This window comes from Polypterus senegalus, chromosome 1 (assembly GCF_016835505.1).
Source record: "Polypterus senegalus isolate Bchr_013 chromosome 1, ASM1683550v1, whole genome shotgun sequence".
NCBI lineage: Eukaryota > Metazoa > Chordata > Cladistia > Polypteriformes > Polypteridae > Polypterus > Polypterus senegalus.
Genome location: NC_053154.1, coordinates 237,840,985 through 237,859,383, shown reverse-complemented (window position 1 = coordinate 237,859,383; position 18,399 = coordinate 237,840,985). Strand labels below are relative to the sequence as shown.

The 18,399-nt window shown below is 35.2% G+C and overlaps 1 protein-coding gene across 3 annotated transcripts in view; it reads left to right on the top strand.

Annotated features, from left to right (window-relative positions):
- The window catches only part of LOC120540031 (serine/threonine-protein kinase 32C), a 422,829-nt gene that overhangs the window by 318,976 nt on the left and 85,454 nt on the right, over window positions 1-18,399 (top strand). For all 3 annotated transcript variants that reach the window (XM_039770492.1, XM_039770484.1, XM_039770499.1), the window contains one exon: window positions 10,697-10,848. In XM_039770492.1, coding sequence (XP_039626426.1) covers window positions 10,697-10,848 — 152 coding nt within the window. The remainder of the gene's footprint in view (window positions 1-10,696; window positions 10,849-18,399) is intronic.

Here is an 18,399-nt window from a genome sequence, read left to right as displayed (position 1 = left end):
TGTGGTAGAATATTAATATCTTATTAAAGAAAGAAACATCCCCTAGCAGGACAAAACAGTTATCAGGCAGGAGAAAAGCTGTTCATTGTATCTTTTAATTACTCCGCGGCAAAATGCCTTAGAGAGAGCATTCTTCAAAAGCAGTCCGTTACAGCATGGTCAGAACGACCAGAGAAACAAAGAACAGAGGTTCCTTTTATAAACTATTAAATTTACATACACTGTCAATCAATGCACACATTTAATCTAGTTGGTTTACACCCAAACAACTCATATAAAATAAAAGTACATTGTATTCTGATTCTTCTTATACCCTTGAAATTTCTGTGCATATAATAACTTTTATTGTGATTGTTTGATTTCTTAGTCATCTTTCAGTACTTTTTGTTCACTCGATCCCTATACATTTTGTTGTTCACTTGACCCCTATCTGGCCTCCTGGCATGCCTGCAAATGTTTCTTAACTCTTATTGATATTTCTTTAAGATGAAAGCTATCTTACCCTAAAATTATTCCTCCACACCAGCACCAGTGCCCACCTGTATTTGCAAATCGCCATTGTAGTCCCACTGTCTTCAGAAACCTGAGACAAAATGTTCTCAACAATGCATTGTGTCTCATAATAGTGATTTGTCCACCAGATTTCCAGTAACCTTTTAAGTGAGGGGGTAGAATAATTCTGGGTTATAAGGTCTGACTAAACATTGGTTTAGGACCGATTTTTATTATTGGTTGGGGTGGCTCACTATAATTCAGATCACTTAGATAATTTTCAGCTGCAAGAACTACACCACTCCCTGCATAATGAGCAAGGAAGGTGTAACATCACTGCTTGAACTGCTTGCTTGATCTAAAGACATCAGTCCCAATTCCTGGGCATTAGCCCTAACCTCAAATGTATCAAATTGCTTTGATTTGGAAACCAAAAATTACTGCATGGTGTTTATGGCTTCTCTAAGGGATGGCCAGCACGGACTCTAACCAGATAATTTTGTTTAAACAGAGCGCTAATATGAACTTTTGTAAATATGTCATTTTAAATACTTAAATGTTAATTAGTGTCTTAGTGAGCTAGCAAACTAACAATAATGTTAAAATGTACCGTAAATATTCTTATTCAATCCAACACTAAAATGAACTACAGCAATAAAAACAGAAATTTTAAGAAAAAAAAAGCTTTATTAAGAATGCACAAATATTTAGCCACTAATGCTCTGCAAAATTACATTGGAGAGTCAAGGCAGCACCATTGTTTATTTTGTTCAGTCAGCAAATCAGAAATTAGGAAATTGTGACAAGAGCAGAGGAAATAAATGTGATCAGCATTTTCAAATTGCACCAAATATAGTTGACCAATTGGGTGGGCAGAGCACAAATTTGGATAGGCATTGCCCAAACCTGCCACTTTCTAGATCTGGCTGTATTACTGATCATGTATTTTTTGTGCTATGTCCTAAAGTAAGGAATACTGCAGTAGTTTTTGGTGTACCCCTGAGTCTGAAGCACCATAGATTCCGATGAAGATGCCTTCTTCGGTGTATGCATCTAGCACTCTAGTTATATAACAAACTGTTATTTAAATATCACCTGGTATCATGGGTCACAGAAGATTAAAAGTACTGTAATTCGAGTGTGTTTGTCTTTAAATTCCACCTTGCTGCTATATTAAACGGCTGCTGAATGGAGGCAATAGTTATCTATTTACTTTTCGTAAAGAAAATTTAGTTTATTATATTTACATTCCAAGATCATTTAAATCTGAGACAATATGGTTAATATGATTTCTGAGTGTTGTATTCCAATCCTTGGTAATAAAGGTTGAACAGCACACTATCTCCATCATTATGAAGGTTTTTTTATTTTAATCAAGAAATAAACATATTTAAAAAATCAATAATACACATGTAAGTCTGTTTTACATTTTCTAGTGGTTTGATTGATTATCATTCATCAGATGTTGTGTTTTAAAAATAGCAGTAATTGGAAACCTGGAGTTACTGGAAATGCCTTTTTATTTTCCATAATGCTAATTACTAGTTATCTTTTAAACAGATAATTTTTTTTTCTAACTGGTCTAAGATTATGAAAATTGTTATGATTAGGCTTTGGCCCCACAATACAATGCAATATAATATTATCCTGATACATGAGTTGCAATATGATATTATTGTGATTAATGTATTTTTTATGTTTTGCAATTTGTTAAGTATTGTTATTTGTTTCTGCAGTATATTACAATTTTCTTTGACTGAAAGTAAAGTTGAAACCATATCTCCATTCGTCCAAATAGTAATCTTTTGTATCTAATCCAAGAAAGTCTGTTCATGCCACCTAATTATTTTAAAAGTGGAAAGAAGTTTTAGGTATCTCCACATTGTCAACAGTAAAACCAAGAATATTTAGTCACAATGCATAACAAATCAATTGTTACATGATATGACCATTGCACTGGTTGAGTCCTGGCGACATGAGCCCTTTTGTTTGCAGTAGAGCAGTCGCCCAAACACTGACATTGTAATATCTAATATTATAAATATTGATTAAATAAACATGTAAAAGTGCATTCAAAAGTCTTGGGACTACTTTCATATCGGTTACCGTAAGGTAAATTCAGATCATTAGCTACCAATTTTCTTTGGAAGTGCTAAACTTTTTTTGTACAAAATGTGTTAAGCACTATTCAGTTCTCAAAATCTGAAGAATAAAGAATAAATGTTGCTTAATCACAGGGTAAAATATCCTGCGGTTGCTTTAAATCCACTTTGTTTTGCTTTTTTTGTTAATTAGGGTATTGGTCTTTTGCTCACACAGCTTCATTGTAGCCCAGGTGGATATGAACATTTAGCTACTTGTGACCGTAAAAAACAAGCCAAAAGAGTTTGGGAATGTGTGGATTATTTTTAGCTAAGGTTTCTAACTTCTCAATTTTCTGTTTGATTACATTAGTTTGTGATTTATAAATGTGGTATGAATGAGTCTTCTTCAGTTGGAGTTGAAGAGACAGTCCTATTTTTTTATTTTTATTTTTTTTTTTTTTGCTTGAGTGTTTGATTTTAACACAACAGTACTCACAGTCTGTATATTTCATATTAAGCCCCTTCTTCATTTATTCTATCTAGTTATTTCATCATTGCTTTTTTAGGAGTTTACTTAATCTACAGCCCTCAGGCGCTATAGTCATAAGGACGTGTAGGAATATTTACTGTAAGACATCAGCTGCCACGGCCTGTTTGCTGTGACATTAGTTAATTGCAGCTGTGTTCTTCAGCTCCCCTTTTACTCCCTCTTTTGCACATTTAAATTGTGTGGTTTTTCTGACCGCTTTTGTAGTTTCATTCTTGATGTTTAGATTTAGTTCTTAATTCTTAGGATTTTTAGATTTTCTCAAAAAAAATCTCAACAAAGCCCACAACAGAATTAAGAGAAAAAATGGGATTCTTGTCCTTAGTGTATTGATGATGTACAGTAGCTTCATTTGAAAATATTGCAATACTCAACTATAACAATTTATTTCACCTACCTGTAATCAAAATATATTTATATGAGGTTTTATTTAGTTTTTATGAGTTTTTCTTTATTTAAGTTTTTAATATTGTTTACCTCAAACTGTTTTACAATATAGCATCATCAAACCAGACAAATTTGTTTTCATTTTTGGAGGTCAAATTAGACAGTTTGTTCCTTCACTTTTTGTCAGTACATTGTGTAACACTATGTTTACTTGAAACACTTTAGTAAAGTCAGATTTGATGGTCATTTGAATGCATTCTGTGGCAGTTTTAGGCTCTTTTTCCTTCATTTTTCTTTCATGTTGTGTGTCTTTTATTGTGCCAGTAGTCCAAGTTGGGTCTGTTTTTGTAGAAGCCTCATTAAAAAGTTGTGTCTCTTAGTTGGTGTGGGATGTCATGTGGCTGAGTGCCAGATTTTTGTTTTACAACTAAAAATCTTTTGAAGTATGTATTTTTGTCTTTTGGCACTATTGTGCATTTTTTTTTCTTTTTTGCTGCTTTGTATGTTTGTTTATTTCTTTACTTTCAACTTTATGCTGATTTTGCCTTTTAAAGTTTAAGCTATGTATGTAATCAGATGATCACAGTGACTAAGCATGTCCTTGCAAGCATTAACAGTAATTAACATTTTTTTTGTTTTAACTGTGTTCCCTTTACTAATAGATCCCTTGATCTATTAAATCTTTTAAACGTTTTAATGAAACGGCACTATAGACACAAAACAAACCACAAACATCTGCCAGAAGTTTTAATAATCGAATAAATAATAATTAATTCTATTCATTGAATTAAACTTATGTATGAAAACAAATAAGGTTTGATAGAGAGCCAGAGGATTACCAAAAGCTAGGAAAAGGTCATAACCAGGAGATCACAAATAATAAGCAACTAAGCCAAAATGTTAGACAAAATTGGGTGAAGAAACCTTGCAAAAGTCAAAGATACCAGCGAAACAAAGTAAAAAGTATAGAATAGCAAGTTCAGAATTGGATATTGAATCTACAGCTCAGATAATAGAATGTTTTCAAGAATGACATTTTTATCATGTTGCATTATGATAATAGGTCACAACAGGACATGCATCTAATGACTGGTGCATTAATAATGGGGTTCCAAAAAGACATGACCATAAAATGACAAAATGATGTGTGAATTGGTTCAAAAAAATATTTCACGCTCCAAACAAAAAGAAATTGAAAACATTGGATATTAGAATTATCTTCAATGATCCAAAAAAGTCCCAAAATGAGTGTAAAGATATAGGATTTGATACAGTACCAAAAAAAAAAAAATCAGAAAAGGAGACCAACTACTAATTAGGTCATAGTAATAATATAAATTGTTCAAAAAAGCTGAAGTTGAAATATGGAAAACTAAAAATTAAATGGAACTAAACAATACATGATATATTTTAACAGAAGAGAACGTTTTACAACAAAGGTGCCTAAATGTAATGAGAGAGAACAAAAACTACCACTTTACACTAAATAATGAACACAAAATGCAGAAGTCATAATACAAGGCAGAAAAAGTGGTCAAAATCTGCAAAAAAAAGAGGTCTTACACAGTTTCTTTTAATGTTTTTAAACGAAACAAAACCTTATACTGAATGCCCAAATATAACACTATATTTTCTAGACAATAATAAACAAATGGCAAAAGTAAAAAAAAAGAAAAAAAGAAAATCAAAAACAGAACAGCCTACTTAAAAAAGGAATATCTGAGAGACCATCTCAAGAAAGAAAGCAAGCCAGGAATAAGAAAATTCTGTGAGGCTTGTATTCCCCACAGATGACTGCAGCTTAATTAACCTTTAGGCATCAAACAAAATTTAAAACAATTAACAATTAGAGGGTAAAGGTACAAGGGCATAATAAAAATTGGTATGGCCAGAGAGAGGCACAAACAAAATAATAGCAAATATAAATAATTTTGCTAATTTTTTATTTTTCAAGTACATGCTGATGGTTGTTAATAATTAATGTTTTTCGTTGTTGTCATGCTGATGTCTTATGTACTGTAGAAAGTGCTGTGAATGCTGCTCAGATCCTACTAGAGGTGTCCAGCAGTACATCCACAGCACTCCCATTTGTGAATTCATCTGTTGAACTTTATACTGTTTGCATGCACTAGCTCTCAGATTGTTGATTTTAATGTAGTAGCTTTTTTTTAGTAGTTTTGCTTCAACTTGTTTCATCATTCTGACAGAATAATTAGCAAAATCCATGAGGTAAATAACCAAAACATACATGCTGAAGGCTATCATTCAAACAAAGCAGATCTTTCAAAGAAGTTTTTAATTTCAAATATGTTTTTTAAAACAAATACTATTATTGGTATTTTGAATTGTGATTACTTGTAGAAGATACAGCATTATAGTTAAAAGCAAGTATATGTTAACCTGTATTAATATTTTCTCATAACTTAAGATGTATCATATGAATTTTACACCTTATGGGTAATCTAGAGGCACAGTGTTATGGACTTCCTTATTAGAGCATTGTGCACTTCTTATATATGACATTGATCTCTGCTTATCTGTTTTATATCTTTTCTTGCGCTTGAATATATAAAACTAAATGATGCAGAAATATCTTTAAATATTTCAGGGAATGTTTAAATACAATTTGATATACCTCTAAATGATAACTTAGCTTGTCATAATATAGCAAGAGTTTTTTCCAACTGACATCTTACATTGCACATTTTTGTTATCATTAGGATTGCATTTCAATGAGCCGAGTGTAAATAAAAGGGCCTTCAGATTAACTTACAGGAAGAGCTCGTTTTTCTTACCTCTTACAAGGAAAAGCTTATGAAATGTTGATGTGGTAAAAAAAAAAATTAATGTTGCTGTAGCTGTCAAATACAATGTGGAACATGAGTGGCTGCATAGTCAGGCATATTTGTACATAACTGGAAGGATTGCAGGCAAATTCAGTAATTTCTGAAAATATGAAGTGTGTACTTCAGAAGTGAAAAGAATATAACTTGGAACTGTGTGCAATGTTTGGAAATTTTTCCATTTACAGTTGACAAAGACTCCATAATAACACAGAATAACTAGCATGAGCAAAATAGATAAATATTTCTTTAAAGTGGTGGACCACACGTATCTACACCTTAGAATTACAGTCTACGTGGTAATGCTGTATAATCATAGCAATTTAATTTAGGGAATAATATGAAAGAAGTTACCGTAAAGTAGTAAGAAGTAAAACGCTATCTATTTTTTTACAATGTGAAATATTGGGGGTATTATCTGACTGTAATGTTTAGTGCATCTGCCCAAAAGTCCTCAGTTCAAATACTGGCCTTGTCTCCTTTTGTAAGGAGTTTGTATCGTTTTTCCATTTCCTTGTGGGTTTTCTCTGGATACCTACAGTGCATCCGGAAAGTATTCACAGCACATCATTTTTTTCACATTTTATTATGTTACAGCCTTATTCCAAAATGGATTAATTTTTTTCCTCAGAATTCTACACACAACACCCCATAATGACAACATGAAAAAAGTTTACTTGAGGTTTTTGCAAATTTATTAAAAATAAAAAAACAGAGAAATCCCATGTACATAAGTATTCACAGCCTTTGCTCAATACTTTGTCAATGCACCTTTGGCAGCAATCACAGCCTCAAATCTTTTTGAATATGATGCCACAAGCTTGGCATACCTACCCTTGGCCAGTTTTGCCCATTCCTCTTTGCAGCACCTCTCAAGCTCCATCAGGTTGGATGGGAAGCGTCGGTGCACAGCGATTTTAAGGTCTCTCCAGAGATGTTCAATTGGATTCAAGTCTGGGCTCTGACTGGGCCACTCAAGGACATTCACAGAGTTGTCCTGAAGCCACTCCTTTGATATCTTGGCAGTGTGCTTAGGGTCGTTGTCCTGCTGAAAGATGAACCGCCGCCCCAGGTCAAGAGCGCTCCGGAGCAGGTTTTCATCCAGGATGTCTCTGTACATTGCTGCAGTCATCTTTCCCTTTATTCTGACTAGTCTCCCAGTTCCTGCCGCTTAAAAACATCCCAAAGCATGATGCTGCCACCACCATGCTTCACTGTAGGGATGGTATTGGCCTGGTGATGAGCTGTGCCTGGTTTCCTCCAAATGTGACGCCTGGCATTCACACCAAAGAGTTCAATCTTTGTCTCATCAGACCAGAGAATTTTGTTTCTCATGGTCCGAGAGTCCTTCAGGTGCCTTTTGGCAAATTCTAGGCGGGCTGCCATGTGCCTTTTACTAAGGAGTGGCTTCTGTCTGGCCACTCTACCATACAGGCCTGATTGGTGAATTGCTGCAGAGATGGTTGTCCTTCTGGAAGGTTCTCCTCTCTCCACAGAGGACCTCTGGAGCTCTGACTAAGGCCCTTCTCCCCCGATCGCTCAGTTTAGATGGCCGGCCAGCTCCAGGAAGAGTCCTGGTGGTTTTGAACTTCTTCCACATACGAATGATGGAAGCCACTGTGCTCATTGGGACTTTAAAAGCAGCAGAACTTTTTCAGTAACCTTCCGCAGATTTGTCCCTCGAGACAATCCTGTCTCGGCTGTCTACAGACAATTTCTTTGACTTCATGCTTGGTTTGTGCTCTGACATGAACTGTCAACTGTGGGACCTTATATAGACAGGTGTGTGCCTTTCCAAGTCATGTCTAATCAGCTGAAGTCACCACAGGTGGACTCCAATTAAGCTGCAGAAACATCTCAAGGATGATCAGGGGAAACAGGATGCACCTGAGCTCAATTTTGAGCTTCATGGGAAAGGCTGTGAATACTTATGTACATGTGCTTTCTCAATTTTTTTATTTTTAATAAATTTGCAATATCTCAAATAAACTTTTTTCACGTTGTCATTATGAGGTGTTGTGTGTAGAATTCTGAGGAAAAAATGAATTTAATCCATTTTGGAATAAGGCTATAACATGTGAACATAAAACATAAAAGTGATGCGCTGTGAATACTTTCTGGGTGCACTGTACATCCCAAGACATGATGGTTAAGTTAATTGTTAACTGTACTCTGGCCACATACCAGTATGTATGCCCTGTGATATGCTGACATGCCATCCAGTGCTGGTTCCAAGTTTACACCTAATGTAACTGTGCTCCATGACCTTGTAGTTGAATAGTGGGCTTAGAAAATTAATGATTGACGGAAAGATGTGGGGGGTCAGAAAAATTGTAGGACACAATGAGATGAAAAAAAGAATTTTGTTTGAAACCAACTGTCATCTCGCTCTATTTCTAGAATTAGTCTTACTAAAACAGACAGATATTGTTCTCTTTATTAATGTATTCCTCGCTGTGTTTTCCTGCAAGTATTCGGGCTCATTCAGCATACTTTGGATTATATGTCAAAATGATTTTAACAGAATCCTAAAGATACTTCTACTAATGTTTGTAGCTACAGAGAAAACCAGTTGTCACAGCAAAAAAAAAAAAAAACTAAGAAAACTAAGATCCCCTGGAAATTAACTTTATAAAAACATACTAAGCTATTCAAAAATAATGCCTTGTCTATCTGTGTAACTCTAATGTTCAGTTTCAAATGAAAAGCAAAATCTTTCTTTATGCATCTGAAACATTTTTATGTGTTTATATCCATCATGGCAATGGTCATTTAGTGGCAAAAAAGAATGTGAAACTCTTGGACTCCCAGCAGTTTGATATGCTTACTGAGCATTAAGACTAATACTTAGACAAATACCAATGTAACTTGTTAAAATTCATTTTAATGACTGTTATATTATTTTTAAAATCTCACATGTACATTCTGTATTCAAAAGACAGCAATGCTATATATACAGTATATTGAGTTAACTATCATACTGTAAATCATACTTTCCACAGTTGAAATGAACAAAAACAATACGAATGTCATTTGCTGTATGATACCCAGAATGTTTGTAAATTGACAGAGGTATGCAAAAATGGAAGGCTTACTTGACTGCAACTTCACAATCTACCAGACCCCCAATGGATAAGGAGGCAGTGAGAGGCAATAAATAATTCTCAATTACTTTAACACTCCCTATCCAGTCTTACCTATAATGCATCTTTTGTTATGTGTGAGGTTTGCTTGGAGGGAAACTGGAGACACCTCCTTGGAGAATCTGGAGTGACAGCACATGTCAGAGCAGTGCTGTTTGATAGGAAATCCCAATTGCATGTATGCTACTTTGTGATTTTGAGTGAGATGTGGGCTTTTTAACTATTATAGCATGAACAGCAACTTTGTGAACAATATTTTCACCATAAAATGAACAGCTGCACAACTTACAGAAAAAAGAGGGTGGATTCAATTGAGCCAACTTATACGTGATTACAACAACATAACCAAATGCACGTAGGTGCATGGACATATCATCAGAGCTCTACAAGCAAACCGATGATGATGTGTTTACAGAAGTGGATCTTATCTTACTGTTTCTTTAAATTTTATTTTTTTCATAATACCAGGCATGTGAGCCAGTTGAACACATTGTTTGACCATAACCTTCTTTCTTTTCCTTTTTTTTGTGCTGTTTGGCTAGTCACCGTACATTGTTCAAGGTTCTAAAGTGGCCACTACATCACATATGGACATCTTGAGTCCATAGTATCAAGAATAATACATTTAATTTTAGTGAATTTATTAAGGGATGGTCATTAAAGGGAAAGGCTATATCTCCTTTGTCCCTGGTTTGAATCCAGGCCCAGCCATTGTGTGTTATATTCACTGATTTTCTGTGTTCTTGCATATTTTGTTCAGATACATTAGTTCTGCATTGAACATTAAAGGCTGCCCAACTGTAAATTGGCCTAATATGAGTGATTTCAGATATATGTGTGATGAAAGTTTCCTGTGATGGACTGTACTTCTGCCCAGGTTTAGTTCTTATGTTGTTCCCAGTGCTGCTGGGATTACACCTTGACCCAGTGACCTAGCGATCAATAAAGCATTTTTAGAAATTGGGTGATTAATTAAGTGTGCTTTATATTATACATTTTTTATTCATAAAAACTGACATGTAATCATAATAACCTTATTTGCATAAATGCCATAGCTTTGGTCAAAAACAAAATCACAAATGACAGCAAGAATAAGACAACTCTGTAGGCGGAATATGTTCTTAGTGTATTTGAGTGCACTAGAATATTCTGATTAATATTTTTGTGATATTTCAATTTATTTTTTGGTTCACTCCTTAGGTCTGTATTGTACAGAAGAAGGACACAGAGAAGATGTACGCCATGAAGTATATGAACAAACAACAGTGCATTGAGAGAGACGAGGTCCGAAACGTCTTTAGAGAGCTAGAGATTCTTCAGGAAATTGAACATGTATTTTTAGTAAATCTCTGGTGACTATCCTGTATTTTTAATATACTCTTTGGTGTCTTGCATGCTGTAACAATGGTGTACAATTGTTATTTGATTAGTGAAATTATGATAGAGCAGAAAAGACAAAGAAATTTAAGCATTATATTTTTAAAACATATTTAACAATTTAATCGATTCAGCTACATAAAAAGAAGGCTGCACAGATATGACATTACATTTTTTTATCCCATCATTTTGCCAGTTTCCTGTTTTGAATTTTTTAAGTGCTCTTTATTGCTTAAATTCATTATGGCATATGCCTCATTGTACAAAAAATAATTTTATAATACCTGAGTGGAACAGATGTGTATGTTTGCGTTTGAAAAGTCTAGGCAGTGAAGTCAAACAGTAATGGCTACCATTTCCAATTCAAAATCAGATTGCTTTGTTAGTGCATTTATCTTTTGGACGTTTTACTTTCACAGTAACTTAAGAACACTTAGGCTTAATGAAAAAGTGATAATACCCAGTAAAGATAAAAGCTGGTTATCTTGATGTGTCACCCCACTTATAGTTCGCACTATTACAAAACAATGGTAAAATTTGAAAAAGGGCAAAATTTTGGGTAGTGTCATGTCTGAAAATAACATTTAAGATTATTATGGAGAAGAGACACAGAATAGAAATGCTGTCAAAGATGACAATATTCCTAATCTGAAAAATTAAGGCATTGAATTAAAAGATGAGTTGATTGTTGCATGTTAGGGGTAAGTCGACCTCTTTCTTTCATAAATCTTGGTGTAAAAACTGAAACTGAAAGATTAAAGGTTATACAGTCAACTATGGTGAAACGTACAAAAGTTAACTTTTTAGAGGTTTTTATTCTAACAACTCCAACTAGCTACTCAAAGCTGCCAGCAAGTCTTCTTGCTATTTCTCCAACAGAAAAAAGTCAGATTCTGAATGAAATGTCTTTGCTAAAGTTAACGGACCATCTATGTGGCATTATTTCCCAAGCTATCCTTTAGAGGTTTTAGAGATAAAGTTGGAGATGCACTGGATTCAGGATTGCAAGAACCAGAGCTTGTCCTGGTAAGAGAAAGAAACCAATCCAGGACAAGACACCCAGCCCAATCATACACACACTTACACTGGCATTTGCGAATCACAAGGCATCCTAACTGTGCATATCTTTGGGGATATATGAGGAAAACCGGAGAAGAAATAGAAAAATGATGAGCTGCACGTGTCTTATGGTATTTTGAAAAAGAAACCTTCTGTACTTCTGTTTTGAAGTCTGCTGCTAGGGAACAACATTTTAGGTTAAATATGTTTTCTGATATACTCTCATTTCAAAGAATTGTCATAAACCTTGAGCTTTGTTTAGTATAACTGGCCCTTTTGTTATCTTCCCTGCCTGCCATAGTTTCATAGTGTTCAATGAAACTTTTTTCTTTTATTGCAGAACAGATTAAGAGTATCAGGTCACATACCTCACCCCGTGTTTGATTTCCTCCTCTATATAACCTGCACTGTTGATGTGATTTATTTTTAACTCATTTCTCTGTCTTCACTAAGAGAAATTGTAATTTGCATGAAGCCCAAGCCATCTCCTAATTTTTCGGTAAACACTGGTTAACTTTCTCCTCTTCTGTTGTTGGCACATATTGAGTCCCCACCATCTGTGTTCTATCTGTATAATTCCATTAGAAGATATTATCTGGATGGACAAACAAATTATTTCTTAGTTTTATGGGCAATAAACAGCTTTGTCTACCCACAGATCCCTTTTTTTGTAAACATACTGTATATTAATTGATTTTAAGAAAGATGAGAAGAAGGATGGGTAAACAAGCAAATTAAGAAATTATCAAACATTATAAAGGAGAAAAAACGAAAAGTTAAGTGGTACCTTGAGATACGAGTTTAATTCATTCCGTGACCGAGGTCGCAAGTCAAAATGCTCGTATCTCAAATCAATTTTCCCCATTGAAATTAATTAAAATGAAATTAATTTGTGCCAGCCCCCTAAAAACCACCCCAATTTAGGTTAAGTGTTTTCAACATAAGAAAAATTTATTTATAATGAACAAATATTGTATACAAACAAAATAAAACCTAATAAATAAAAGAGAATCTAAAGAAATAAACAGATGTTGGCAGAGCCGATTAGCGTATTGTATTATTTTTTTCTTTCACTTTACTTTTGCTTAACTTAATTTTCTTCTTCACTAGTTTTTTTCTTTTTCGCCATGCTTTTGTCACTTTCATTCGCAGGGCGTTTCAATAGAAACCTGTCCAAGGAGCTTTGTTTGTTCCTCCCCTTTAGAATGTTTCTGAAATTAGTTAAGCAAGTGTCATTAAATAGCTCCGCTGCACGGCCAGTTGCAACTTTTTCAGGGAGTTTCTTTTCAATAAAGTCTGAAACTTTTTCCCGCATTGCCAACACTTTCTTTATCTCACTTGAAGAGATAACCTCCTCTGCCTCTGGCTCCTCTGCGATACCAATCTCCTGCAGAACCTCTGTATGTTGCTGCGTCTGTAGTTCTGTCAACTCATTCGTCGTCAGTTCCTCGGAATGTGAGGCAACAAGCTCTTTGATGACTCGTATCTCAAATTTTGGCTCTTAACTCAAGGCAAAAAATTGAAAAAAAATTTCTCAAAAAACTTGTATGTTGGGGCATACTGTACCTTGTCCACCAACGTAGCCCGGTTAAATGTATATAAAACATCATTTTAGATAGTTCATCAAATGTATTTATTATCTGTCAAAAAAACACTAGTAAAAGAAAACCTGTCACCATACATAAAAACACACCAGAAATCCAGGAGTGATTTTTCTTTCCGAACTCAAATTTGAAAAGCAAGTTAACTCTGTTTTTAAGGGTAGCTTTCTTCTGTTTAGACATTGCTTGATTTCTCTAATTTCATGACTTAAATTTATTCATGCTTTTATTTATATATTAAATTCCTTCCCTACTGGGTCAGCTGTACGAAATAGGATGGTCAAACCACTCCTCACCAGGTTACAAAGAATTATTCCACATCACAAGGAGTAAGAAGAAGCCTATAGAATAGCAAGTATAGGGAGTACCTGAGGCTGAGGTTATTTAGTTCAACTTCAAGCACTGCTTGTACCCAAGGATGGCATATCATGCTGTACTTCTTTTTCCCTCCTTCCCACCTACGCTAACAGTCACAGCTCCTAGTACGTACTTGAGCTTCCATGTCTTTGAGTTTCGACTAAATTTCCTCCTTTCACTTTGCCCTCACAGCCGACCTTCATTTACTAAACTGACATGCCCCATTTCTGTGTGTGATCGCTTGTCAACTCTGAGGCAAAAAGGGAACACAATGCAATAGAAACTCTTACTTGCTATAGCATTATTAATATCAAATATCAAGAAATAAAAAACACAGGTTGGCTGGTTTTCTTTTTTCTATAATGTCACCAAATTTCAAACGAATCAGTCAAAGTATTTTTGAGATTTTGGGTTATTTAGTTTTTCTGTTATGGGTGAAGTGTAATATCATACCATTTTCAAGGCTGCTTAATCCTGAGCAGGGTCGTAAGAGGAATTTGATATATTGAAATGTCCTTTTTGGCAGATACCTAGTACCTTACAAAAAGAACATACAAGTCTTGTCACAGAAAATGACCTGGGCCCTTATGTATAATGCCATGTGCAGAATTTGGAGTAAAATATGGCATACATACAAAACTGGAAATGTGCGTATGCACAAAAAAGTACAGATGAAAAACACTGTGGATATGCCAAATTCCACGTATTTTCCCTTTATAAACCCCAATAAACGTGAAATTTAATGCATGTGCATGTGCCTACAGCCCTACCCTGACTCCTCCCAGAATTTAACATATTATAATATGTAAATCAACATAAATAGCCCCTTCCATTTAGTGCTTTGTTAAAAGATAATGGCAAAAGCACATGGAAAAATAAGAATTTTAGTGAATGTAAAGTGGAGGCAAAGGAAAACTTACTATTTGTTGGCTTAAACAGTAGTATAAGCAACAAAAGGAAGTTATGGAGTGATACAGCATGGCAGAGACACTCGAAAGTTCAAGTTCAGAAAGTTGCACTGTACCCAAAATAAAAAAGGTGTGGTCAGATATCAAAGTCGGCATGAAAAAGCGAGTCACAGCCCCACTGTCTGTTTATTCTGTTTCAGGCAACATTGCAAAAGATGACCGTGCCGAGGATGCAGCACATGTTTGGGTGCTGACTCCGCACACACCTCTGCCTCAGAAACTGCTGTGTAACCATCTTATTGTGTGCTGACAGATGAAGTTCTGAAGTCACAAAATGTAGTAATGGATGGTGTAAGAGATGTGGCCAATTAACTAAGGAATATAAGGGCTGTATAGTGTGATATTGACCACAAATTAAAATAAACTGGTTAAAACATAAATGCTGAATCTGATTGCCATGATTGTGTGCCACATTATGCAGCATGTTATATACTTGAACAATGCTACACACTTTCTGTGGACTATAAAGCAGCACAATGATAGAGTGGAAATGCTTTCTATTTACATAAGCAAATTCATTCTCTGAATACACCTTTATAGTGTAGCACTGGCACCGAGCACCACAACAAATAGATTTACTGCTTTTTACATGGCTCTTTGAGGTGATTTGCTATGCTTAAAAGGACTGCTTTCCTTTTTCCACACTAGCTGAAAAAAGCGCACGCTACAGTGCACAGTTGCCATTGTTATAGGCTTGGTGATTCATTCCTGGCTGTGTAACTTGTCCAACGCCATTGCAACAGCAATGTGCATGCAGTTGACAGCTCCAATTACATTTGGAAAGCTGGATTTTGCTGCAAATTGAGCTTTGAAGTTTCCCAGTTCAACCACATTGTAAGGAAATCTTATATATCTGGAGGTCAAGCAGATAATACCATCCTATGCAGCTAGCATGGTGCGACTGAAATTTTACATTGAAAATCTCCTGTCACTAAAAAACAGAGACTGGACAAAACTTACAAAGGAATAGGTAGTGCACAATTCCTCAAAATCTGCCTTTGTAAAACCAGCCCCAGTTCAGCACACAGCTCCAAGTCGGTAGATCTTGAAAAACGCACCGTTTATACATGAGGACACCTGGTGTGGAACTTTAATCCAGGACACCAAATTAATGAATCAACTGTTACCATCACTATATTGGTGTATTGCCCATATATTTTATAGTTTACACAAACTGTAAGTGACAGACTTACATTTGTTTAAAACATTAAAGTGTTTTATTTTAATAAAACATGAAATTGTGTGTACAGTGCCTACACTTAAATTACCCAATAAGTATTTATATGTTTAACATCAAACTATTCATAATGTGTAATAGAATTAAATTACATGCCTAATGCTAAAATATAAATTTTAATCTTATTCACTGTATTTTCCTGCCATTCAATGCCTATAAATTCCATATAATCTTCACAGGCGCTTTGACTACAATTTAAGCAAAAGCTATACTCATCAGCAGGCAAGACACTTGAAAGATCAGATGTTCACAGCTTGTGATTCTAGGCTTTAGCAGACGTCTAGCTGCTCAAGAAGGTGTCAGCATGACCTCTTAAGGGGTGCAGATTTTGCATACATTTCTTTAGTTATATAATCAGAAAAATGTTAACAGTTCTTGATTTACTGGTGATGATTTTTTTCTTGGACTTGCGTTTCTGTTGTTATGAAAAGGCAAATAATATTTAAATGCAGCCAAAACACAATCTGTTCAGTGATTTTACTGTAAGAAGCAGTTGCTGTGAGCAACAATATTTTAGGAAATTTCTAGCTTTTGACTTTAAATCTTGTAGCTTTATCTTGATGCTGTGACATTCTAATGCTTTCTATCAGAAATTTTATTTGTTATAGACGTGGCCTTATTTGGGAGAAATTGTGCGATGCCACCAGGACTTCAATGAGTTGGCTAAGGTTATGATAGAAAAGCCTGACTCCAGGTCAGCTGTATGGAGCGCTTTCTATAGTTCAGTGTTTGTAAATCCCCTGGCATGCATTGCTAATGATTAGCCTTAAAATGGCACACCCAAAAGAAAGGGTTGAATCTACTAATTGATACAAATATATACAGTATACCTAATCTGTTTATTTCACTATCAGATGGGAGCATCAAATTAATATAAAGTTTCAAACCTTTCACTAGTGCTCTGAATATATTTATGCTTGTGTAAACTCCAGAAGCAACCTTCTATAAAGTAAAGTACTGTTCCAGTAAAGTACTGTTAGGATATCTTGCTTGCAGGCATGTTAGGATTCAATCACACCTTGATGCACTTTCCCCATAGGGCTAATGATCAACATACTTCATAATGGCTATGTGGTAATTTCACAAATAGGGTCTTTATTTAATATTACTAATATTTGACTGCAGAAGTTAAAATAGGGCAGCATGGTGGCACTTTGGTGGATACCATGACCTTCTACCTACAGGACATTCCATATCCCAAAGACCTGATATACACGCGTGTACCCTATGATGGACCTTATAATGGACTAGTGCCTTTTTTAGGGTTGGTTAATACCTGGTACCCCATGCTGCCTAAATAGGCTCCACATTCCTGTATCCCTAAAGTTATATGAGCTAGTTTAGTAAATAGATCAGTGAACTAGTTGGAACTATTACTGGATAATATTGCTATTCTATTACAAGCCATAAAAAGTAAACAGCTACTATATAAGAATACAAGAAAAAGTGAAATGTTTGTTTTTTGGTTTAATTTTTTCTATAAAACACAGCTCAGACAATATATTCTATGATTAATCTGTATGTGTAAAATAGAATGTCTGCCTGTATGTTCCCTGTATAATCATACACCCTTTGACCAATCAGGACTAAATTGTGCATAATTGTTCTAAAGGACCATAAAGACCAGATAGACTTCCCTGGAGTTGTTTTTTTTTTTTCCTTGTGTGCTACAGTTTGCACAACAGTACCACCTGCTGGTTCAGAGCAAGTGCAACATCAAAACAGACTGAAGCCAGACTAGCAGACATAATGACCAGGGGCCTCATGTATAACGCTGTGCATAGAACTCGCACTATAACATGGCATAAGCACAAAAGCCAAAATGTGCTTACGCACAGAAAAATCCAGATGCAGGAATCTGTGCGCATCTAACTTCCACGCTCTTCCGCTATATAAATCCCGATCAGCGTGAAAACTAACGCCGGCACGTGCTTTATGTAACACCCCAACTCCTCCCAGATTTACGCCTCTTTGAATATGCAAATCAATATAAATCACCCTTAAGCTCAGCCTTGTGTGAAAAGACAATGGGAAAAGCACGGGGGAAAATATAACGATTTCAGCGAATACCAAGTGGAGGCAAACGAAAAATATACCATTTGTTTAATTAAACCGTGATATAATCAACAAAAGGAAGTTGATCGAGTGACATAGCGTGTTGGAGAAACTTGAAAACTCAGATATCAGTCGCCGTGAAAAGGCGAGTTGTAGCCTACCGTCTGAGTGTCATATGAAAGCTTTTTAGGGTACAGAGAGAAAAAAAGGCACATTTGGGAAAAAAGCACGAAATGTCAACTTCAATCT